Source organism: Fringilla coelebs (genome assembly GCF_963513975.1).
Source record: "Fringilla coelebs genome assembly, chromosome: 1".
NCBI lineage: Eukaryota > Metazoa > Chordata > Aves > Passeriformes > Fringillidae > Fringilla > Fringilla coelebs.
In genome coordinates, this window is record NC_140028.1 from 83,737,827 (window position 1) to 83,760,846 (window position 23,020).

The 23,020-nt window shown below is 42.4% G+C and overlaps 1 protein-coding gene across 1 annotated transcript; it reads left to right on the forward strand.

Moving 5' to 3' along the window:
• Positions 1 to 6,744: 6,744 nt before the first annotated feature.
• Positions 6,745 to 11,245, forward strand: LOC311154184 (ovalbumin-related protein Y-like; the record flags this gene model as incomplete). Its single annotated transcript, XM_084206450.1, has 7 exons — positions 6,745 to 6,912; positions 7,572 to 7,622; positions 8,225 to 8,353; positions 9,101 to 9,218; positions 9,439 to 9,581; positions 9,912 to 10,067; positions 10,823 to 11,245. 7 exons carry the CDS (start codon positions 6,745 to 6,747, stop codon positions 11,243 to 11,245), a joined length of 1,188 nt encoding a protein of 395 aa, XP_084062576.1.
• Between the last annotated feature and the right edge of the window lie 11,775 nt (positions 11,246 to 23,020).

A 23,020-nucleotide genomic window follows, 5' to 3' on the forward strand; every position in this document is an offset into this window, starting at 1 on the left:
CATTCTATGCTTCTATGATTCTATGATTCTATTCATGTGGCATGAAAAAAACAGATCTGTAGAGGAAAGAAGGTGGTGCTACCTGTCTGACATGCATGTTATTTGAATATCATCAGGATGTTTGTGATATAGACTCAGAGAGCTATTTCACCAAGTAAATTTTAATTCTTTTTCTTTAGAAATTAAAGCAGTGGTCTAAACTGTTTCAAGAGATGCAAAATTTCAACATCTCAAGACTTGCCATAAGCAGTTTAATAACTTTCTGCATCTCTTGTAGCCAGAAGCACTTGATCCAGTCTGTTAAATTTAAAAGTCTGTACACTTAAACAATAAGAAGACTTCAAAAGGGTTACATTTGAAAACTTTCCTTCCTATAATAATTAAACCAGAAAGTGCTCAAAGTACAAAGATGACCAATGCTGTTTGGTCACCTCAGTGACCAATGTTGTTTCCTGAACAGCAATAATGGTCAAAATGAAGGAATGGGAGAAAAGTAAAGGGGCCATGACTCAGAGGCAAGTACAAAGCTTCTCCTTTCCAAAAAGAAAAGACAGGAGGCAGTAAAAACTGCAAATTTGGAAATACTATACTAAACCTGTAACTTGCTTTAATATTTGCTTTTAATAATATTAAAATGCTTCAAAAGTTTTTCATGAAAAAAAGGCAAAAACAAACCTTGAAAACATCCTTGTTGTGACTGGCATTTTTGTCAGCCTTCCAAATGTGTTTTCTGGAAAACTGAGACTCTTTTTCTCTTAAAGACTGCTGTGCAGTACCAGAAATAAGGCTTAGCAGGTAACAAGAAAAAATCTGAAACTTTCTGCACCTTGTAGTACAAATTGCACCTGTCCAGAAAGCACAAAGAGACATCCAAGGGTCTGCCACTGTGAGGCAACATTTCTCTCCATGCAGCATGGAAACAATACTTGTCTGTGAAATGTGCTGTACACTCCCATTCCAAGTGCCTTATCCACACTGTTGTACTTTCTTTGCACATTAATGTGTAATAACCCTGCTCTCTTCATCTCTCTTGAGACCTTCCTCCAGATATAATATGGAAGCAGAGAACAGCTGAGACTAGAAGTGAGCTCTGCTGATTTTTTATTCCAAGCTCTACCTTTCCATCAGGGTCAGCTACAGCAGGTTACTTGGGATCATGTTCTTCTGGGTTTTGAATATTTCCAAGGATGGAGACTCTTTGGGCAACCTGGATTTACCCCCCTATTCAAAAGAAAATGTATTCTCTTATGTTTAAATGTAATTACTGCTGTTTCAGGTTGTGTCCTTTCTCTCTTGTCTGTTCACAGGAGAAAGTCTAGCTGCATCTTCTTTTTACCCTCCCATCAAGAAGGTTATGCACATGGATAAAACCCCCCGCACTTTCTCCTCTCCAGGGTAACAAGTCCCATGTCTCCAAGCCTCTCCTCTCATGACAGATACTTTAAGCACTTAATCATCTTCTCTGGTCCTGCTCCCCAGGACACCCCCATCTCTTTTGGAATGGAAAGTCCAGAGCCAGACAGAGCATTCCATCTGTGGTCCAGGGCTGAGTACAGGGGCAAGAAAGCTGCCCTTTACCTGCTGGAATACTTTTTCTAAGGCATCCCCTTGTGCTGTTGACTTTACTTGCCACAAGGACACATTGCTGCCTCATGGTCAGCTCGGTGTCTGCCAGGCCTCCCAGTTCCTTTTTGCAAAGCCAACATGATGGCATGGACCTTTGTGCAGTGACATTTCACCTTTTCTGCACAGTCTTTTCCTGCAGGAGGCAGGAATATTGCCAAGAATCTCAGTAGGCTGCTATTCAGAGGAGAGGAAGGCTTTGTGGAAGGATGTCTGTGTTGAAACAAACCAAGAGATTAGTTTATCCTATTTTGTGCAAAAGGAAAATGCTATTTTTCCTGGGAGTATGTGCTGAGATAAAGGACATGGTGGGCAGACTGTGAGTGATGGGAGGTAACGCAGTAGGCATGGTGACATGGGCAGTGTTGGCCACAGGCTGCCACAAACAGGCTTCTCTGTGGGGAGGGATGCTGGTAACAAGGTCCCACATGGCACAGCCAATGCCAAATGTCGTGCCAATGCCAGCTGCCATCTTTCCTGCCCTGTGTGTGCGCTGGCTGAAAGGCCCTCGTTACCCTGCTACCTCCTTAGGAGCAGTGAGGAAGGCAATACCCAGCATCACCCTGGCTGCTGGCTGATTCCATGGAATGAGAGACGAATAAGGGACTTCATGTGCTGAAGCTGTGGTGACTGATGAAGGGACAGCTGTGTGTGCTGGTCCACAACCCGTAGAGCTGCAGACCCTGGATGTTGTGTGCACTGCTAAGCAGATGCAGTAAGGGTGAGCGACTTGTGACCAAATCCATCACAGGGCCCTTCTGAAGATGCCTTCACTGGAGAAATTCACTCTGCCAACACTGAGGTACGCACAGCCCTGTTCCAGCCTGTGCATCACCAAGGCAGCACTGCAAGCAAAGATGCCCAACCACTGCAGGGTGGCACAGGGCTGCTAATGAAAGGCAACAGGTGGGCTAAGAGCTCCTGTCTGAAGGAGCTTGACCAGGCACCTGAAGTTTTTTCAGACTGGGGGAAGAACACAGTCCTACAGCACAAGTGAGAGAGAAACCATCCTTGATTAGCTACAGCACCAAGGTCTTCAGTAGCACCTAACTGAACAATCACTGGCATTCACTCTGAGCAAGACAAACACAAAACAAGCAAAATGCTCCTTCCCACTGACGAAAGAACAGCAAGCATGGATGCGAACTAAGTCTAGAGCTCTGCGTGGGATGTTGTGATTGGATGAGAGGCTTTGGTCTGTGAGCTGACCTGGACTTCATATCCTTTTGTAAAGGTCCAAATGTCCAAGAGTCTGTTGGTTTAGGGACAGCACCACAATGAAATGCCTGGCAGAGGAAAGGGCAACCGAGCCTTAACTGACCTCTTTCTGGGGACAAGCATTGTCTAACAAAGATACGTGGATAAACACATCCTTTTGTGTTTGTGCTGCATAACACAGCTGTGTTGGACAGGGCAATACATTATCTTCTCTCCTAGGAAGCATTTCAACTGCAGGAAAGTTTGCTTAACCTCAATGGACTCCATGACAGATCTAAAGTTGCCCAGTTCACTAGGCCTTACCTCTCATATTCTTATAATTCTGTGCTGATAACTGATCATAATCAAGATTTTTACTTATTTGTGGAATGATTTAGTTGCCTCTGCAATTTGCTTTACATTAATACTAACAAAAACAGTAATCTGGGCCTGTGCATTAGCACACTTCTCAAGCAGTGGACTGCCCCTTCTCTATTTTAAACCAAAAAATTTCTCTCATTTGTGAATACATTCAACTCAGAAATATTTTGCCAACAACATTAATACTGTGAGTAGGCTGCTACAAAACACCTGTACCAGCTCATGGGACATTTTTGTAGCTACCAAGTTACAGGCTGTCCATGATGATACAAATATTCAGGGACATGGTGCAAAAGGGCCAAAGTGGCTCACATACAGTGAGTTGAAGCACACCACTAGATAATTTGATTGCCAAGGAAAGACTGAAGGCATAGTCGAACATTGCAAGTGACAGGGACAAACATACTGGCTAGTCCTTTGCCTTCTGAGCTGTAAAGCATATTGCAATGGACCATGGCCAGAGTAGAAAGCAGTTTGAACAGAAACAAGGCAGTTTTAAGATGGAAAGGCAGAAGGGGCAGCAGCTGCAGGAAGAGCTTGAAGTCTAGGGAGCATCTCCCAGCTGTGTGGTTAAAGGTTCACCCTACACTGGCACATGCACTCATTTGACCTGTTGTCCTCCAGCAAGGTGGGACTCTTTCCAGCTAAATGGGACTCACAACAGTGCTAACCAGTTTACACACTGCTCCTGTGAGAGAATATCTCATTCTCTTTGCAATAGATCTGCAGTGATGAGCCACCCAAGTAGGTCAAAGTCTAAAGATCTCTCCTCAAAAGCCCTGTTCCTGCATAGTTGTTGTAGACTGGTGTGGACTGCACACTATACCATGTAAAGTACCAGGGTGATGTAAATGCACCAGGCCAGACCGAGCTCTTCATGGCTCCTATTGCTTGAGCAACTTCAGCTGAATGGGACTATGAAGAACTGTTCTAGAGAGAAAGGTAGGGATGATCCAGAGGCTTTCCTCTTTCACAGACAACGAAAAGAGTTAAAAAGTCCGCCTCTACTCTCCTGAGGCATAATTTGTTCTAGACAATTTCAGAGCCATTTTGTGTATTGACTTTGGATTTCTGTCTTAAAGTTATGTGGCATTCAAGAGGTCAAAGCAGTTTCTTTTATTGTCCGTCCATTCTTTTATTTCAAAGGAATTATGCAACTGGTTTCTGCTTGCTATTGTATATTATGACTGTCTTGCAGACCATGAATGTTTCTTCAGCTGGTTTGTTCAGCTGATGTGCCATGAAGTTGCTTGTGGAAGAATGTAAGAATGGTCTTGTAAGAATGGTCTCTGTATGTAAAAAAGGCACATTTTGAACCTAGCATGTGGTGCTGTGACCTGTGGAAAAGAACAGCACACCTTAAACTACCCTTCAAAATTATAGCGGTGACTTCAAATCCTTTTCTGGTAGCATCTGACTAGGATCTAAATACCCTGATGCCTGAATTAAAAAGTTACAGAAATCTTATCTTATTTTCTCAACTTCTCTTTCCCCAACACACTTTTCATTAGTTCTGTAGTTCTTCCCTCTATAGATGCGCTGAAATTAATTTGTATTCACAAAATACTCTCACTGAGGGTTTTGTTCCACTGATGTGCTGCCCAGACTGTGTCTGAGTTCCTTGAAGTAGATTGCTCTGGAATGAAAAACTGTGCTCTGTGAAACACTATGTCTGTGGTCTTCTACAATGCAGCAAGGGACAACAGACAAATACATATACTTATTGCAGAAAAATGTACTTCAATTTTATTAAATTTGGCAATAAATATTAAAAGGAAATGCTCTTTCTTATGCTCCTCAGTGGAAAATTTTCTCCATCCTTTAGGAAGAGCTATGGATTCTGGTGGGAAGCAAGAATGGTGATACTGGTAGTCCAGCCAACAGTGCAATAAATACATCCCTGCATATGCTGATCTTAGCAAAAATTTTAAGTTCACAAAATGGTGACTCTGAAATGGATCTGGCCTGTCACTATTCAAGATAGAGGAATATTAAGGAATATAAGGTGAAATTCCTTACATTCTACAAGACTGAATTCCTCACCATTCTTTTTTGTTTTATTTTCACAAGCTATGTTACACTATTTGCTGGCATAACCAAATCATGCTTACTACTCAAGTTCCAATGAATAGCTTTTATCATTATTTTTGTTTCAGTCATTTTAATGTTCTCCTGTCTTTTCTGCAAGGTTTCATGTACTATGATGAATAAACCTTCCTTTTTGGAAACTTTAAGTTAAAATCCTTTTATTCAGGCTTTTTTTTTGTTTTGTTTCAAAGAATGGACTTATTCCAAGTCAAAGTGCATGTCTGACATTGAGCTCCATCCATCACTTTATGGGTAAACACAGAACAGGCAGCATGGGGCGTGTCACAAAATAACACAAGATATATTTCAAGGGGTTTGTCAAGTCTCCCCCAAGTACAGCTGAGAGGCTGTGCTCTACCTTTCCCTGGTGAATCTGATAAGGTAAGCATTTCTTTCAATTAGGGCTTAAGTTCTAATCTGCAAGATAAAAGCAATTGTCTTTTACAATACTTATAACTGTATTGATGTAACCTCATGTTTGTGGCCTTCAGTATCAGTTGAAGAAACTATCACAGGATGCCTTCTGCAGAAACCTTACCTACCTTCAGATGTTTCGTCTGTATTATTTTGCTATTTCACAGTCTGCCATGCATAAAGTCAAAGTATTTGCATTTATGAACTACAGTTTTTTTTTTACTAACTCCTCCACATTGAAAAGCTGGTGATAAGTTACAGCAGACTTTCTCCCTTCTTCCTCTATTGCTTTAACTTTTCATTTAGTATTAAAAGACAAAATTGAATTTGTTTAAATTCCAGGGGTTATGTAAGATATTCTCTAAATGAAATCAAGGAGTTTTGAATGTTCATATGATCCTATCATTCTATAGTTCTGTGTTATCTTTAATAGTTACATTTTCAAAGATAAATGACAACACTCCCCACCCCCCCCACCCCCCCCTGCCCCCAAGCATTTGCTTCATGAATCTGTTTCTTCTCCAGGAACAAAAACAGAGCTTAGAGCCTAAAATATAACAGTAAGTAGAATAGGTAAATAATAAAAAATCTACCTTATATCACCTATACAATCAGTTCAATCAGCTAGAGAGAGAATAAGCATCCATTCTATCAGGGGAACAGTTGGATGCATTGTTGTTCAAATTATCTCACATTAGGAGATGACAGTCACATTACCATGTTGATTTGATAGGAACTGTGATACATACGGCAGAGTACCCTGGATTTTGCTCTCTAGCAGCTGCACATTGTATTTTCTAGTCTGTGTTTTCTTCTTTCACCAGCCTATGCACAGCTGGCAGATGTCTAGCCCTTTGATTGCTCATGAATCTAAAACCATATCTGCCCTTAAAATCCACACCACTGGATTCTGTTTGCTGAAAAAACTCTGTGCACTAAGTTTGGGGTTCATGTGCACTGAATTTTTTGCATTACAACTGACCTATTTCCCCACTGTAAGTCAGAATCTCTCTGTTTCCTTCAGACAACAGGGATTTCACAATGGGCTCCATCAGTGCAGCAAATGCAGAATTTTGTTTTGATGTATTCAAAGAGGTGAAATTGCACCGCAGCAACGACAATGTGCTCTTTTCCTCCCTGAGCATGCTTTCCACCCTGGCTCTGGTGTATATGGGAGCAAGGGGTAAGACTCAATCCCAGATGGAGAAGGTAAGTTACTTACACGGGTGTAAAGTGACCTCTACTTGTGCTACTTGTTCCTTCTAAGTAACATCACTGAAAAATATCCACTGACCAGGTTTTCACCTGTTTCAACGCACAAGAACTAAGCCAAAGTCACAAAATGGAGAACTGAATCAAGAGATACATATAGAAAATATTAATAGAAAGGCATATATTTTCAATATAACAGGCAGTTGACTTAAACATTAAAAAAAAAAAAAACATATCTCAGGGACAATAGCAAAATAGATTACCAGTCAGCAATTTTAGGATTTCTAAATTCTGACAAGGTCCAAATAACATAATCAGATTTTCTTTTTTAATATATGTAAAAGATAAATCCCAGAAAGACAGGAAGACAGACTATTTTTAGCAACACATAATATGTAACTCAATTGATTTCTAGATATTCACTAGAAAAAGAAATATAATCTAAGCAAAGAATAGTACTGACAGTTTCCAAGAAGGTCACAGAGGGCATAGACCAGTTGCAAGCTTACCTGTGAATTTTCAGTTAATCTATTTACTCATAATATTTTTTTTTCTGAGCCAACAGGTTTTTTTACACAAGCAACTTGTGTAGATCTCAAATTCACATTGTTTTTGGTCATGCTCCTCATTTCTACCACTGGTATTTTCTCTTGCAGGTTCTTCACTTTGATAATGTTACAGGAGATAGAGACATTTCTGACTCCCAGGTAGAAAAATAATTTAATCTTCCTTTCTGTCTTATTTTCTCCTCAGAATAAAAGTAGAACTTTCCTGCCTCTCCTCCTCGCAGTTTCAGACCCTGACAAAAACTACAGTAATGGCCTCAAACCAAGGGGATCTGTGGAGGGAGGGAAGGGGGGTGTGATTCACCTGTTTTTAAACAAACATAGACAGCAGGTTGCTTATCTTGCACCAGAACAAGTAATGGTGTGGGGAAAATGCTTTGGGCACCAGGGTGTCTTCCCAGGCAAGTGCTGCTGGGGGATAAGTGAAGAGGGCACAGTACCTAGAGCCAGGGCACAGCAGTTCAATTTTCAGAGGGTCAGGAAGATGCTGGGCAGAGAAGAGCCCAGAAGTCTCAATGCCAGGAACTCAACTGCATCTTTTAAAAAGCACATTTCAGGGGGCTTGTCTTGGCAAGGATGAACTTGCCCATTCAATGCACCACCACCACAGCACTGGCTGTCCCAAAGGTGACAGTCTGTGGGGAAAGACTGCCCTGTAGCGTCACTCTTAACTGAAAGGGACTAGACTTTAGGATCTTATTTCCTTATGCAAACTATGTTCTTTTTTCCTGTCATCACCTCAGTGTGGCACTGCTGAGTACATCCACAAAACATTCAAGGATCTCCTCTCAGACATCAGGAGGCAAAATGCTACTAACTCGCTCAGGATTGCTGACAGACTCTATATTGAAAAAACATACCCTATTCTTCAGGTGAGTTATTCTGTGAACTGACTTCCATGAGATTTCCTGTAAATCCCCTGTGACTGCCCTAGAGATTCACCACCAACAGTAGCCCACTCTGTTGATGAAGAGGTGCTTGTGAGCCATGAGAGGAACTGGTACAAAATGAGTTTGGACTTTTCTGTGCCTGTTAGATGAAGGCAAAATATATAATGGCATAAAATATGCCTATATTGCAAATCACAGGGAGTAATCAAGATTGCTGTTAATTTACTAGAAAAATGGTTTGTAATGAAAAATGTAACTTTTAAGGGAAATTAAATAAACTTTATTACTTGAAATAATGAAAACTGAAATTTTCAGTTTCTCTAGTGAAAGGAAGCTTTGCTTTTGAAATCTAAGAATGTGAGAACACAATATTCAAAACCTTAAATGAACACAAAGAGAAGGAGACAAACATTGTCTGTCCTTAGAAATGTTTGTTAAACTGAAACTGTTTTGGTAAAACAAAGGAAATATATCAAAATTTTAACTTGGAACCCTGTCTCATCAAAAAGTGCCAGACCTATATATGTGAAGCAGTCTTTCTTGTACAACTTTAAGATTCAGTTACAGGAAGATAGATGTGACTGACGTGTTCAGTGTCTGATGTTCAAACCCAGGAGTAAACATTTACTGTTCCCTAAACCATTCTGCTTTATTTCACAATCTTGCTTTAGACATTAATATAATTCCAAGTCCTCATCAGTCTGATAACTGCAACCCTTTTGCTTATAGGAATACATAAAGTGTGCAAAGAAATTCTACAAAGCAGAGCTGGAAGAAGTTGACTTCAAAACAGCTGCAGAGGAAGCAAGACAGCTCATCAATTCCTGGGTGGAGAAAGAGACAAATGGTAAGGACTTAAAAATTGATAGTAGGCATTTTCCCTCACCTACCATGACCTATATCCTTGTCTTCCTCTCCTCATAACCTCAAGAAAAGGTGGGTCAAGCAAGTGCAGGTTGCTTACTGCTCTGAAAATGAAACTCCACAAAGCAGGAGCCACGACCCTCACCCATACATCACAGAGATTTGTGCAGAGGAGCAGTATCTTACCTCTCTCTTTCTTAAAGGACGGATCCACGACTTCCTGGTGTCAGACTCTGTTGATCTCAATACTGCGCTGGTCTTTGTGAATGTCATTTACTTCAAAGGGATATGGAAAACTGCGTTTAGAGAAGAAGACACTCAGGAAGAGCCTTTCAATGTGACTGAGGTAGGAGGGCACGGACACGCCTCTGGCCAGGGCAGCTGTTGGCTCACACAGGCAGGAGTTTGGGTGCTACAAATATCTGTCACAGGCTGGGTGATTTTTTCTGAGTCCATCATTGTCAGCGAGTGGGCCTAAAGCTAATCAGTGCTCACAAGATCTGTGTCTGACCAGGCTTCCAGGGCACACAAGCAAGCAAGAGAGGAAAATGGAGACACAGCTCTTTTCCAAAGGCAGCATGATTGAGTCCTGTCCTTTCAAAGGCTCTGTACATTTGTCTGAACAAAGAAAAAGATTGCTCCCACATCACACCATCTCACATTTTTGGTTTTGCAGCAAGAGAGCAGACCTGTGCAAATGATGCGTCAGAACAACACCTTCAGAGTGGCAAGAGTGGCTGAAGATAAAATTAAGGTGCTGGAGCTTCCGTATGCCAGTGGAGAGCTGAGCCTGTTGGTGCTGCTGCCTGATGACATCTCTGGCCTGGCACAGGTACGGCCCTGGCAGGGCAAGCAGAAGGGCTTGGCTGCTGTCAGACCTTTTGCTGCCCATGGACATTGCAGCTGCCCACCCCACCGCTGTGCTGGGCAGGCAGGGGAGCACAAATTCTGCCCAGGTGCTGAGGCAGAGCCTCTTAGAGAGTCCTGAGCTGTGTTTTATAAAATGAAGGTAAAGCAGTGTAGTGCTGCCTCAGCCCTGCAGAAGAGGATGCTGCTATATGCACTAATCTCTATCAGGTATCAGAGGCAGGCAAGGTAGCAGGATTTTTATCACTGTGAGTGGATTCAAATGTTTGCTAAAGAAGAAAAGTTCTTAGGGGAAATAAAAAATGAAAGTGATGAAGAAAGCATTCCAAGAACTGACTAAAAGGAAAATGATAAAAGTAACATTAGAAAGGAAAAAAGTTGTGGAAAGGGATCAATAAAATATCTTCCAATAAAAACAGTTTTAGAGCCAATTTGATTTGATGTGTTAAAAAAACTATACTTTTACAAAAAAAGACTTGATCTGATGAAGAAATTTTCAGATAAAAAAATTTGAGGGACTTTCTCAAGACAGACATTATATAGGCTCCAAAGTCAGGAGGAAGGATAAACACAGGATAAACAAGTGCATTTAAGAACAAGCATCAGTTCTATTGTGTGCCTAAAGTAAATGGAAAAAACCACTAAGAGGTGGTAAAAACACAGCTTTTAAGGCCATTTAACTTTTGTCTCAGACACTTAATTCCCTGCCTCTCTTTGCAGCTTGAGAACAAAATCAGCTATGATAAACTCCTGGAATGGACCAGTCCCAGGGTGATGGAAAAGAAGAGAGTAAAAGTGTACCTCCCACGCATGAAGATTGAGGAGAAATATAACCTCACATCTGTCCTGACATCCTTGGGTATGACTGACCTGTTCAGCCCCTCAGCCAACCTCTCTGGCATCTCTTCAGCAGAGAGCCTGAGGGTGTCTGAGGCCATCCACGAGGCATACATGGAAGTCACTGAAGAGGGCACTGAGGCAGGTGGCTCAGAGGTTGTGACTGGAGACATCCAACATTCCTCTGAGTTTGAAGAGTTTAGGGCTGACCACCCATTCCTTTTCTTGATCAAACACAATCCAAGTGACATGATACTTGTCTTTGGTAGATTTTGTTCTCCCGAAAGAGAAAAGGGCTGGAAATAATGCTTGCCTACCCCTAAGAAACAGACCCCTTTTCCTCTAGTACTGTAGTATAATCTTATCTCTTCCCTAAGTGGAAAGCCTTCAGTATCTAGGGAGATATTCCTGAAGAAGTGTGTGACTTTTCAGATCTTTGGGTGCTGATATTTCTGCTTACACAAGTTGTACTTAGGACTTATATCCAGGAATAAATAAGAACTTCAAGAGGTAGCTTAACATCATGATTGAATAACTTAGGATTCAGGACCACTGTTTTGATTCTTGTGAGAAATTCTGACACTGATATTAAGAGTCTCGTTTTTCTAAAGGGGTTCTCTGAAATAAACACAGCTATTAGAATAATCCCATTCCTTTCTGTTGAACTCGCTGAGCAACCATCCTTGAAATGATGCCTGGATGAAATTCTCAATTTCAGCAAATCATTCTTCTTTGAGTAATTAATTTGTGCTTCTTTAAAGTATGTGCTGCACATACTGTAAGGCTAAGGTCTTGTTCTGAGGGGGCATACAGAAAGTTTACCATTCCTTCTTAAATCATCATCTCAGAACACAACACCTTCCTGACCAATACAATTTCCCATCTTCATTCCCATGATATGTCATTGATTTTGTGAATGTCAATTGTTGGTCCTTCTATTTATTCTAATAAAAGCATTGCAAACTAAACATGTCTCTATCTGTTTTGTGTTACTGCACCACACAACCAAAATATATTATATATTGGGTAGTGGTTATTTACAGAATGCATTCAGACTAGGATTTAGATACTATTTTCAAAACCAGAATGTACCCATATATGAAGTCATTTAAGAGCCTAACTTTTTTTTTCTCTAAAATTCTGAATTTAAGCAAGATAAGCCCTATAGCTCCTATTTTTACCTTGCACTCATCTCCATATGACATATCAAATAACTCAGTTTTTTTAATCTGCTATTGTATTTCCAGATAGTTTTAAAAGATTTCCTCTAATTGCCCCCAGGAAATACATTGAGGTGATGCCTAAGAGATACAAGTTCAAAAACATGAGGAAAGGATTGCTATTTTTCTTAAAAGGTAGACTGCTTTAGCTGTTTTATATCCACAGGAACTGTGTGAGAAAATGTTTGTTACTGCCTTTTGATAACATAATCCCCTAGAGGTATCATTTCCTATTTCAGAGTCTTTAGGGGGAAGGTTCTTCAGGTTGCAGTTTATCCAATTGAAAAACTTCTTAGTGTTGATCACAGACTTAAGCAATCTCCCTTCTGCTGGCATACACATGCAGAGCTGCAAATCACAGTTCTTAAAAAGTGCTTAGAAAAGGGAGATACTTGGCAGTACTTGGAGCTGCCTCAAACATTTTAAAAGTAAGTATTAAATATAACTGGAAATGATGATGCTGACCACAGAGAAACTTATCTTGACTGCTATGAAGTCTATGGAAGAGCTGCAAATTCTAGTCTTCCCAAGACAGCTTTAAGGGATTAGACATGGTTAACAGAAGTATTCAAGTAAAAAAGTATTCTTATTTATGCAATTTCAAGCATTACTATGCATATAATGTTCTGCTTCCCTTAAAAACTAAGGCAGCAAAGAGTTTTGTTACAGTTAAAACAAAAAGGGCAGGATGTATAAAATACTTTTCCAAGAAGCTGAGGGTGAAAGTTTATAAATTATAGATCTGTTATTAAACTGAAACAAGCATATCTGTCACTCTGCACTTTCTAGGTACAATGAAAATAAAACTAATATTTATTGAATTATATAACAGGAATATAAAAAATAACTATTCTCTCGATTAATTGTTCCTTTGCTTGATGATTATTTTAAAGAAAATAAATGGAGAAAATCAATGGTGATGAAATGAAGATGAATGAAATGGTAAATGGTTTCCTAAAACTACATATGACAGAGGTCCACCTAGAGTCATCACCGTGAAACAGAACTATTCGATTCATTCTACATTGGGCCATTAGGTGTCACTAGGGATACAAAATGATGTCTCAAGTCTTCTGACTGAGTAACATCTGTTGAAAACTAGGTCTGGGAGCCTAATGTATGTTCCAATTTTGTTCCTAATTTTTGTGCAAGCAGATTATTATTATCAATATACTGAAAATGTAAACCAGTGGCACTGGGCTTGAAATCCAGTAATTTTTGAAGAAAAGGACAGAAATATTATTTGGTGAAAGATCAGAGGCATTTTAAAATGTCTGTGTCCTGGAAAAAATATCATGGTCAAACACTGTAAAATGGGTGGAGTTGTTTTGTTTATGAAAGAGAAACCATCCTCTAAAGAGGCTAAAATGAGAGGTAAAAGTGCAGATTTAGTGAGGTTGAATAAGATCCTCTGTATCAATGGCTGGGCCCAGTACTGCACTTGTGCATTGCTGGTCTGGGCTGGCAGGACCTGCTGCAAACGCTCTGCCACGGTCAGTGTGGCTGCTGCAGCTCCCATGGGAAGCAATTCTGAAAAGACCAGAGTGGAGGGTGTTACAAAGGGATGAGGGAAGAGCAGCCATGAGTAGAGCAAACTCTGCTTGGTGTTTCCTGGCTCTGAAGTCTAGTAAGAGTTTAATAACACTAATCCCAGCTCCCACAAAATCTGAGTATTGTCCTGCAGCCCTTGTTGCCCCCTGGCAGCATCACTGAAGCTGGTCAGTCAATAAACTGCCATCTGTCCATTCACTACACTCCATTTTCACTATGTGCTGCATTGTTCTGGATTTACTGTACTGCCAGGGGTGTGGGGAACAACAACAGACACCCACATTTGAAATGCTGTGTGAACTACATGTGCCCTTCCTTCTTATATCATTTGGGGAAGGGTTGAAGATGACATATCTTCCCTGCCCTTTGGGAAATATAAATTTCTGAGACAATTCCACATCCCTCTGCATATATGACTTGTGAGAGAGGCCTGCTGTCTCCTATGCAAACTGAATCCATGGCTGAAGGCACAAGATTTAGCAGGCATTATGCTGTAACCATAGTCACTAGAGGAAGTGCAGAGAAACCCCTGGACTCCAGGGCAGAGCTGTCCTGGGTTCCCAAATGGTATTTGAGAAATCACAGCATGCTGAATCAAATGGAAAGCTACATGCCTGCTAGAAAGGCTTTGACACAGAGCAGGGTTTTCTGTTTCTTGTGGCTAGTGAGCTAAGATTTACCACTAGGGAAAAGGGACAGCAGAGAGATTGTCAAAGAGCAGCAAGGGTGGGGCTGGTTGGCAAGGAAAGGGGATACACAGTAGGAGATGACAACAAGACCAGAAGGGCAGGGGCTTTCCCTGTAAGATATTAGATGCTGCAGTTCCCTGCACTACTGCTACAGTCCAGTGATTGCCAAACAAGCTGTGGTGATAAGGTAGGTCAAATATCAAGCCTGCAGGTTAAATCCACAAATCAGGGTCTGTAGTCCTCCTAACCAGAACACTATTGTGCATTGCGGAGTTAGTGACCATTAGTAAAAATGGATCTGATCAGGCTGATCAGTGTGTGCAGTTTTGTGTTAAGTCAGGCTGCACATACTGCTTAGTATCTGGGACTATACAGTGCTCAACATATCATGTGGCTGTGGGCTAAACCTCATCTGCTAACCATAATGGAGAACCTCACAGATGCTCCCAAACTGGCACCCTGTGATGATGTTGCTGGCATATCCTTGTCTTTATCTTGAAGTGAAGCAGCATTTTTCTGTATACTTTCATTCATCAGTAGAAATGATAAACAGAACATACCCATAAAAGTGTAAAGATCACACCACCAGTGAACCTCTGCATGCATGGGATATGCACAGTGTGCAGTTCCCTGAATAAAGATCTATCCAATGCTGCACCACTTTGGGATCTGACCACTGGAAGGGACATGAAATTGACTATGCTCTCTTCTTTTCCCTTCTCATGTTATTTCCAATAAAATGGAAATGGAAATTTAATAATTTTCTTACTAGTGTCCAAAATGAACACTTGCAGTGTCCCTCTTGCTGAGGTTCATGGCCAGGCAAAGGCATGCAAACTAGCAAGGGCCAGTCAAGACACTCCACTTAAATTCTTTTGAGTGAGGGGGATGTAGACCCGCATGGAGGCATCTCACAGCTCTGCCACAAACAGTGCCTAGATTCAAGGCTTGGAAGGCGCTTCACATGTCCCTGAGCACATGCAATCAAACTTTTAGGAGAGGGATGATCTCAAGAGCAGAGGTTTTTGAAGTCCTGAGTGTTATGGAGGCAGTGACAGAGGCTGACAACTTGGTATATCTTCTGAAATAGGAACTTCATGGCATTAAAAGAGGTTAGCAGAAAGCAGTGAAAAAACTTCAACACACATAGGTGGCTGACAACAAACAACTGAAAGATGGAATTAATGGTCAAAGAATGTGGAAGATGTGGAAATTTCACATGATTTTAAAGGGAAACTGGACAAAACCATGGGAAAAAAAACCAGTTGAGAGGTAATAAATATATAGAAAATACTATCAGCTATTTAAGTTCCAGGACTGACAGCAGCCAGTGTTAGGACCCTGAGAGCACAACCAGTTTCAGCAAGAGATTTCCCCAGCACCCTCTGCACATGGGTCTGGAGCCTGTATTGGGTGCTGGCACCATTTGTGAGAGGAGGACATGAGCTGTTCTTGGCCATTTGCAGCAGACCCTGTAATGAATGAAAAGAACTCATTGTGTGCCAAATCTCCAGACAGAGGAGCATACAGCACCTCTGCTTGAGTGTAATTAAGAAAGAGTGGACAGTGACATGTGGCAGATGTGTTTGGAGAAACAAAAGAGAGAAGATGTTAATAAGATGGGGATGTTTTAAAGAGCACAGCTGAAGGCACATTCTTGGGAGTCACCTCTAGGGCACTGCAGCCACAGGCAGCTCATGCCAGAGCAGTGACACTCCAGAGGAACTGCAGCCTGCTGGTCAGTGATGCTGCAGCAAGGAAATCCTTGTGGAACTGCAGCTCCTGAAGCAGACTGGAACTCATGATAAAAGTGAGCAGCAGCATCTGGCAGATATGAACAGTTATACACCAATCACAACCTCTTCCATTGCTTGCTGCTTCACTGAAGGGACTGGTGAGCACTGAGTATAACAAGGAAGCTGAAACTACTAAGCATAAGAGGAGACTCTTTGTATTGAAGTGAAATGTGGGGAAGCAGGATGAAAGGTCTGTTAGTTTCATAGTTTGTTACACTGATTTTGTCAGCTACCTAAGGGCAGTCCAGATCCTAAGGCAACGTCATGGCTATGAGGCAGGTGCAAAGACAACACCGACCACAAAGTCAATTCACACCGCAGAGGTAGGTCCAGGTCCAGTGATCACAAGCCAGGACCAAGGTCACATTAGGAGTCCTTGGCCAGGAATGGGCACAGCTGTGTTTGAACTGGAGAGTGACACACCACGGATGTAATACACATGGGAACTGAAAGTTCCGAGGAGCCTGGGTCCTCTGGTCACACGGGGCCCTGTCCTTACAAACCTTCCAGATCTTCACAAAGCACTCACTCATTACTCAGAGCCAGGCTCCTGAATGAATCCCCTTCCAGCCAGCCAGACCATCCCTCCTGGCTTGTTCCTTGTTCCTCTGGGGCCTTTTGGGGTGGCCTGACCATCTCACTCAGTTCTTGACCCCTTGTGCCATGTCCATTTCCTATCCACTGCCCTTGTCCCAGCTCTGTGTCCCCTGAAACTGCCCCCCAACACCCCACAGCCACTGAGTCACTCTGAAGTGGGTATCTCCTGAGCACAGGTCTCCCTGAGGAGCAAGGAGGCTGCACTAGAAGCCCTCAGTGGCCTTGATCTTCCATGGGACCTCTCCCACCTGCCCAGATCCCCAGATCCCACTCTACCTCCTGCCCCGGGCCATCAGCCCCTACCCCAGTGACACCACATCAGCGGCTGTTCTCCTGTTCCTCTCAGTCCTGCCCTGCTTGGCCATGTCCTGCTTGACAACAACTTGTGCACTCATTTCCTGGCTTGAACTTGACCCTGCATTGTCGCTGCTGACCTGCCTCGTAGTCACTGGATCTGACTGCAGCCCTCACTTGTGGAGAGACTTCCCAGCTTAGCTTTGGACATGCCCTGCCGCTTATATTGCCTGAGGGCTTGGTTGGACCCATCACCCTTTCAGGGTCTGTCCTGTTTCCCTTGCTCAGGTGCTACGGGGCTGGGCCCTGGTCAGCCAGCCTCCCATTCCACAGGCAGCAACCAGCTCTTGTTGTTCCCTAACCCTAGGCTCTGGAAATGGACCATGGCCCTGGTTCTGCTCCTGCTGTGTCCATGGATGTTCATGGACCCTGTCACTGACATTTGGATCTGCTTCCCTATGGTCAGATATTGTGGTGAGGGCACTGCCCTCCCTGGGGGCTGACTTGGCCCAGCTCACCGTCCTCATGGAGCAGCCCTGCTCCTGCTGCTTCTCTCAGTACAGACTTTCCACCCAAAATATTGCCTGCTTACTCAGGCGATAGCTCTTCAACGTGACTACAAGGATATTATGGGAGATCATCCTGAAGGCCTTACTAAAGTCAGGTGTACAATATCCTCTGCTCTCCCTTTGTTTATACAACAAGCTGTCCCATCCCAGACGCCAATGGTGTTTGTCAGGAGAGATTTGTCTTTGGTAAATCTGTGCTGTTTTTTTCTATCATCTTTTATTCCTTCACATGTCTCAAAATGTTCCCAGGAGGCTATGCTTGGAAGCCTTCTGCAGGGATTTGAGTTTGAATACAATTGTACACCAGGGCGTTAGTGACCTACATAATATTTGACAGGAGAAGGCACAGGCCTGAGCTTGCCGAGCTTGGCTCTCCATCCTGTGCTGTCCTGCACATCGCCCCGGGCTGCAGCATGAACTTTCTGTGCGAGTCAGAAGGGAGGAACCTGTAGGCAGCTCCCACTTGGCATGAGTGACTGCAGCCCCTGCCTCCTTGCATTTATCATGAAGTGAAGCAGCAGGTCTTCATGTGAACATCCTTCTGTTTCTCAGAAGAAATTAACTGCTTTCTTCTTTAAAAATTCCTGCAGGAGCTCTTAAGACCAAAGTATCAGTGAACACCCATCTCTGTGGATGGGACTTGCACTGCCATTTCTTGACTGGTGATCTTTCCAATGCTGCACAGCTTGGGGTTCCCAGCAGCTAAGGGAATATCACAGAATCAGCAATGTTGGAAAAGACCTTTGAGACGATCAACCTATGTAAGCAGGCTATAGATCCAACCTGTAGGTGGACTTAAGACCACCATGTCAACTAGACCATGGCACTGAGTGCCACATCCAGTCTTTTCTTAAACACCTCCAGGGATGGTGGCTCCACCACCTCCCTGGGCAGCCCATTCCAATGCCCAATCACCTTTTCTGTGAAGAATTCACCTTTTCTGTGAAGAATTTCTTCTTAATGTCCAACCCAAATCTCCCCTGGTAAAGCTTAAGAATATGTCTTCTTGTCCTATTGTAGTTACCTGGGAGAAGAGGCTGACCCTCACCTGGCTACAGCCCCCTTTCAGGTAGTTGTAGTGAGTGACAATAAAAATTACCTATATTATCCTCTTTTTCCTTTCAATGTTAGCTGCAATAAATGGATTTTAAGCAGTGTCTTAGAGAGTGTGTTTTTCTTGACACAGATCATAATGAGTACTAACCCTTAGTGCCTTGCAGCAGTGCATTACATCTTTTCAGTGCCTACAGAGACCTCTAGCCTCCTCAATTTTCCTCCTTTTCCTTTCTGAAAATTAGTCACTTTTTGAAAAAATCGGGGACTTTCTCCAATCATCCTGACTTTTCTTTAGTCTCCATTTTGCTGTTGTACCTAAAAAACCTTTTCTTACTGTCCTTCACACCCCTTGTCAGTTTTCCTTCCAGCACAATTTTTGCTTTTCAGATTCCATCTCTGAGTGCATGGTGAAAGCTCCTATACTCCTGCCTGGTAGATTCTCCTTGCTTTCAACTCTTGTACACTTGCTTTTTGCATTTGAGCTTTGACAGAAGGAAGGCACCTTTATCATCAGACACAGGTTTCTTCCACAGAAAGATATGTGGCATGTATGGAAGCAAGGCAAAGGTTTTGCATGTGTGTGAGTCTAAAATTCATTCAACCACAGTGAGGATGTTTTTCAAGTTCTGAGTCAAAGACTCCCATCTGACCCATTGCTGGCCTGTGGGATGTGATCATTGAAAATTATGCCATGAAGGTCACATCAACCTATGTCAGGGGGAGCAGTAAGAAATCATCATCTGTACAATGAAGTCTAAGCCTGTGTCAGTTTCAAATGAATAAAGGGATGTGAGATCTCATATGGGATATTGCAATTACAATAGAGCAATGACAAATGCCCTGTCACTGTCTGTGAGAGATCAAGGCAGCACTGCAGGCAACAGTGCACATCTCCAAGAGAATAGAGCTGTTGCAGAAAGGTGCAGGTGGGCTATGGGCACCTGTCTGAAGGAGCCTGACCAGATACTTCATTTGCTTAGTACTGGGGAAAAACCAGAACCACAGAGCAATGAAGAGGGAAACCATCAATAGCTGCAGCATCCAGGTCTGCAATGGTAACAAGTTAGACAGTCAGCTGCAGTCAGTAAATCTCTCTGTGACTGGTTACCTCTGTCCCTGACTGAAAGCCAGCTTCTAGAGTCACAATGTGGAATGACAAACACAAAACAATTAATATGCTCCTTTCTATTGGCAAAAGAGCAGGATCAAGGACAGAATCCCGAGTTCTAAGTAGGTTTTTGTGATTAGATGGAGGCTTTGTTCTGTGAGCTGACCTGGACTTCATATCCTTTTGGTTAAGTTCTTTTTATACTGCCAGTTATCCAAAGCTCAGGTACTCAAGAGTCTGTTGGTTTAGAGACAGCTCCACAATGAAATGCCTGGCAGAGGAAAGGGCAACTGAGCCTTAGTTGACCTCTTTCTTGGGACAAGCATTGTCAAACAAGGATGTGTGACTGAACTGTTTGTGCTGCTTGCACAGCTGTGCTTGACAGGACAATCCATTGTCAGTTGTCCCAGGTAGTCTTCCAAGTGCAGGAAGGTTTGCTTACTTTAGACCTCATGTCAAGCAGACTGTAAAAGACCTTTTCTGGTTGATGTTATGCTGCTGGTCTGCTCTGATCCAGTTCTTCATTTGCGCATGGGTATATTCCGTTGCTTAAAAGGGGCCTTGCATTAACTCCCAGTCTGAGCACAGAAAACCACAGCAGACCCCTCATAAAGAACACAGCTTCCCTTTATCAAACATTATCACAGCAGGGCTTTTTATCCTCCATATATTTGCTTATTGTGGGTGTGTTCTGAACCTGAAACTCCAATTCCTGGAGAGAAAACATGATTTTCCTATAACTTAGGGAACAAAACTCTGCATCAAATGCATACAAAGCTGTTCTGAAGATCCAGAACCAGGACACTACACAGAAGTTAAACTCACCAGATTTTAAAAAAACCCACTGGGATAATTTTAATACTATTCTTGCAGTGTGATAGTGTGTAAAAAAAATTATCACTACCAAAATTGCAGCTTCTTCCTGAATATGCTTGTAAATCCTAAAATGCAGGTCATACAAGATGAGCTGGACTTGTGATACAAGTCCGGACACTTCTGTAATTCATGTATGATCAATCAGACTAAGGGAATGGGAATCATGGTTGTTTAGCAGAGAGTTTTGAAGGACATTTGAAAGGAAGATTTCACTGAGGTAAATACACTGACCAACTCTCACATGCAGCAATTGAAGACCAGTGTGGTGAAAGTAGAACTAAACCCTTGTGGACATAAAGTGGCCCTGAACAAAGAAGGGATAAGGAGTGAAAATAGTGGCAGAAATCTGAGGTGCACTATAAACATAAATGTGATAAAACAGCTTATTAAGTGAAGACACACAGGTTTGAAGAATCATAAAGTATGTCAAATTGGAAGGAAACTATGAGGATCATTGAGTTCAGTTCTCTGATCCTTGCAAGACTACCTAAAAATAAACCATATGACTAAGAGCATTGTCCAGATACTCACTGAACTCTGACACACGGGGTGCTGTGACCACTTCCCCAGGGAGCCTGTTTCAGGGTGTGACTGACCACTCTCTGGATGAAGAACCTTTTCTCAGTGTCCAATCTGAGCTTCCCTCGATGCAGCTTCATTCCATTTCCTTGTGGCTCATCACAGGTCACCAGAGAGAGGAGAGCAACACCTCCCTCTCCACTGCACCCACTGAGGAAGTTGAAGGCTGAGATGAGGTCACCCCTCAGCCTTCTCTTCTTGTCCTCGAGGCCTTTCACCATCTTTGTCACTCTCCTCTGTACATGCTCTTGCAGTGTGATGTCCTTCTTACACTGAGGTGCTTAAAGCTGCACACAGGACTCGAGGTGAGGCCATATCAGTGCAGAGTAGAGTGGGAAAATCATAGAATCAGAGAATAGTTTGGGTTTCAAGGGACATTAAAGATGTCCCCTGCCTTTGGCAGGGTCAATCACCTCCCTCAACTGGCTGGTGATGCTGAACCTGATGCACCCCAGTATGTAGTTGATCCTTTTGGCTACCAGGACACACTGTTGACTCATATTCAACTTGCCATTGACCCAAACCCACAGACCTCTTTATGAAGGGCTGTTTTTAACCTTTCATCCCCCAATCTGTACTTGCAATGAGGATCACCCCATCGCAGATGGAGAATCTGGCACTTGCTCTTGTTAAATGTCATACATTTGGTGATTGCTGAGCTCTCTGGTCTATCCAGATCTCTTTATAAGACTCTTGAGGGAATCCACATCTTCTCCTAGTTCAGCACAGCTGGCATTAGCCCATGTTGGCATGTTCACTTCAGCTTTTTCATCATCATCTTAGAATGATGACTAATAATATTATTTTGTGGGCACAAAGCTTAAAAGGAAAGCAATGTGTGATACATGCCCTGTGACTTGGGGTCCAGGCACACCTCCCACTATTTAATCATATGTCAGATTTTCTTCTGGCTACCTAGCACTTCTGGAAAGCACTTCTGCCTCTCCTGATGTCCATGTTACCACCTCACCTCTCCTCCAGAACTACACGCTGACAGACAATGGCTCATCAAGGGGAATGTAGAATGTAGATTTATATGGCATGCTTATTTTCACAAGAGGAAGCAGACTGAGGCAAAGAACACTGCACTGCCTAAACTTTTGACAGCAGTACAGGAGACTACTCTGCTTAACAGAGATCACAGTTATGTCCCGTATGTTCTACAGAATTACATCCTACAGACTTTGAGATCCCCCTCCTGCCTTCCCCCCTCCTCCCCCTGCTTTTAGAAATTACACAGTGCTTTGCAGAGGTCAGAATGGCTTCTTAACTGTTTGTCCATTCTATTATTCCAATACAGAACAATAGCTTTTATAAATGAAATACATTTGCTATTATATATTATGATTGTCCCACAGACCATGAATACTCTAGCTAGATTTTACAGTTCTTCCATCATCTGTCATGCCATTAAGTTACTCATGGTAGATCTGAGAGATACAAGGCAAATGCATCCACAAATACATTTGGAACTGACTGTTTGGTTTGTTTTTACTTGGTCTAGAGTTATGTTTTGCTGTTAACCCTTGAGAATAAAATACTTTGCTATAAAAACACACTTACAGAAATATTTTATAAATATTCCAGCTTCTCAAAGAAAATGTTCCTGGTTTTGACTTTCACCTCAACTGGTTTTGTCACATGCACCCTACTTTATTTCCCCAATTTTTTTAGAAGAATAAAAGGCTAAGTCCTGTCTTCCCATCTCTTCTGTCTAGCATGGCTACATTTTGTACATTCAGAAAG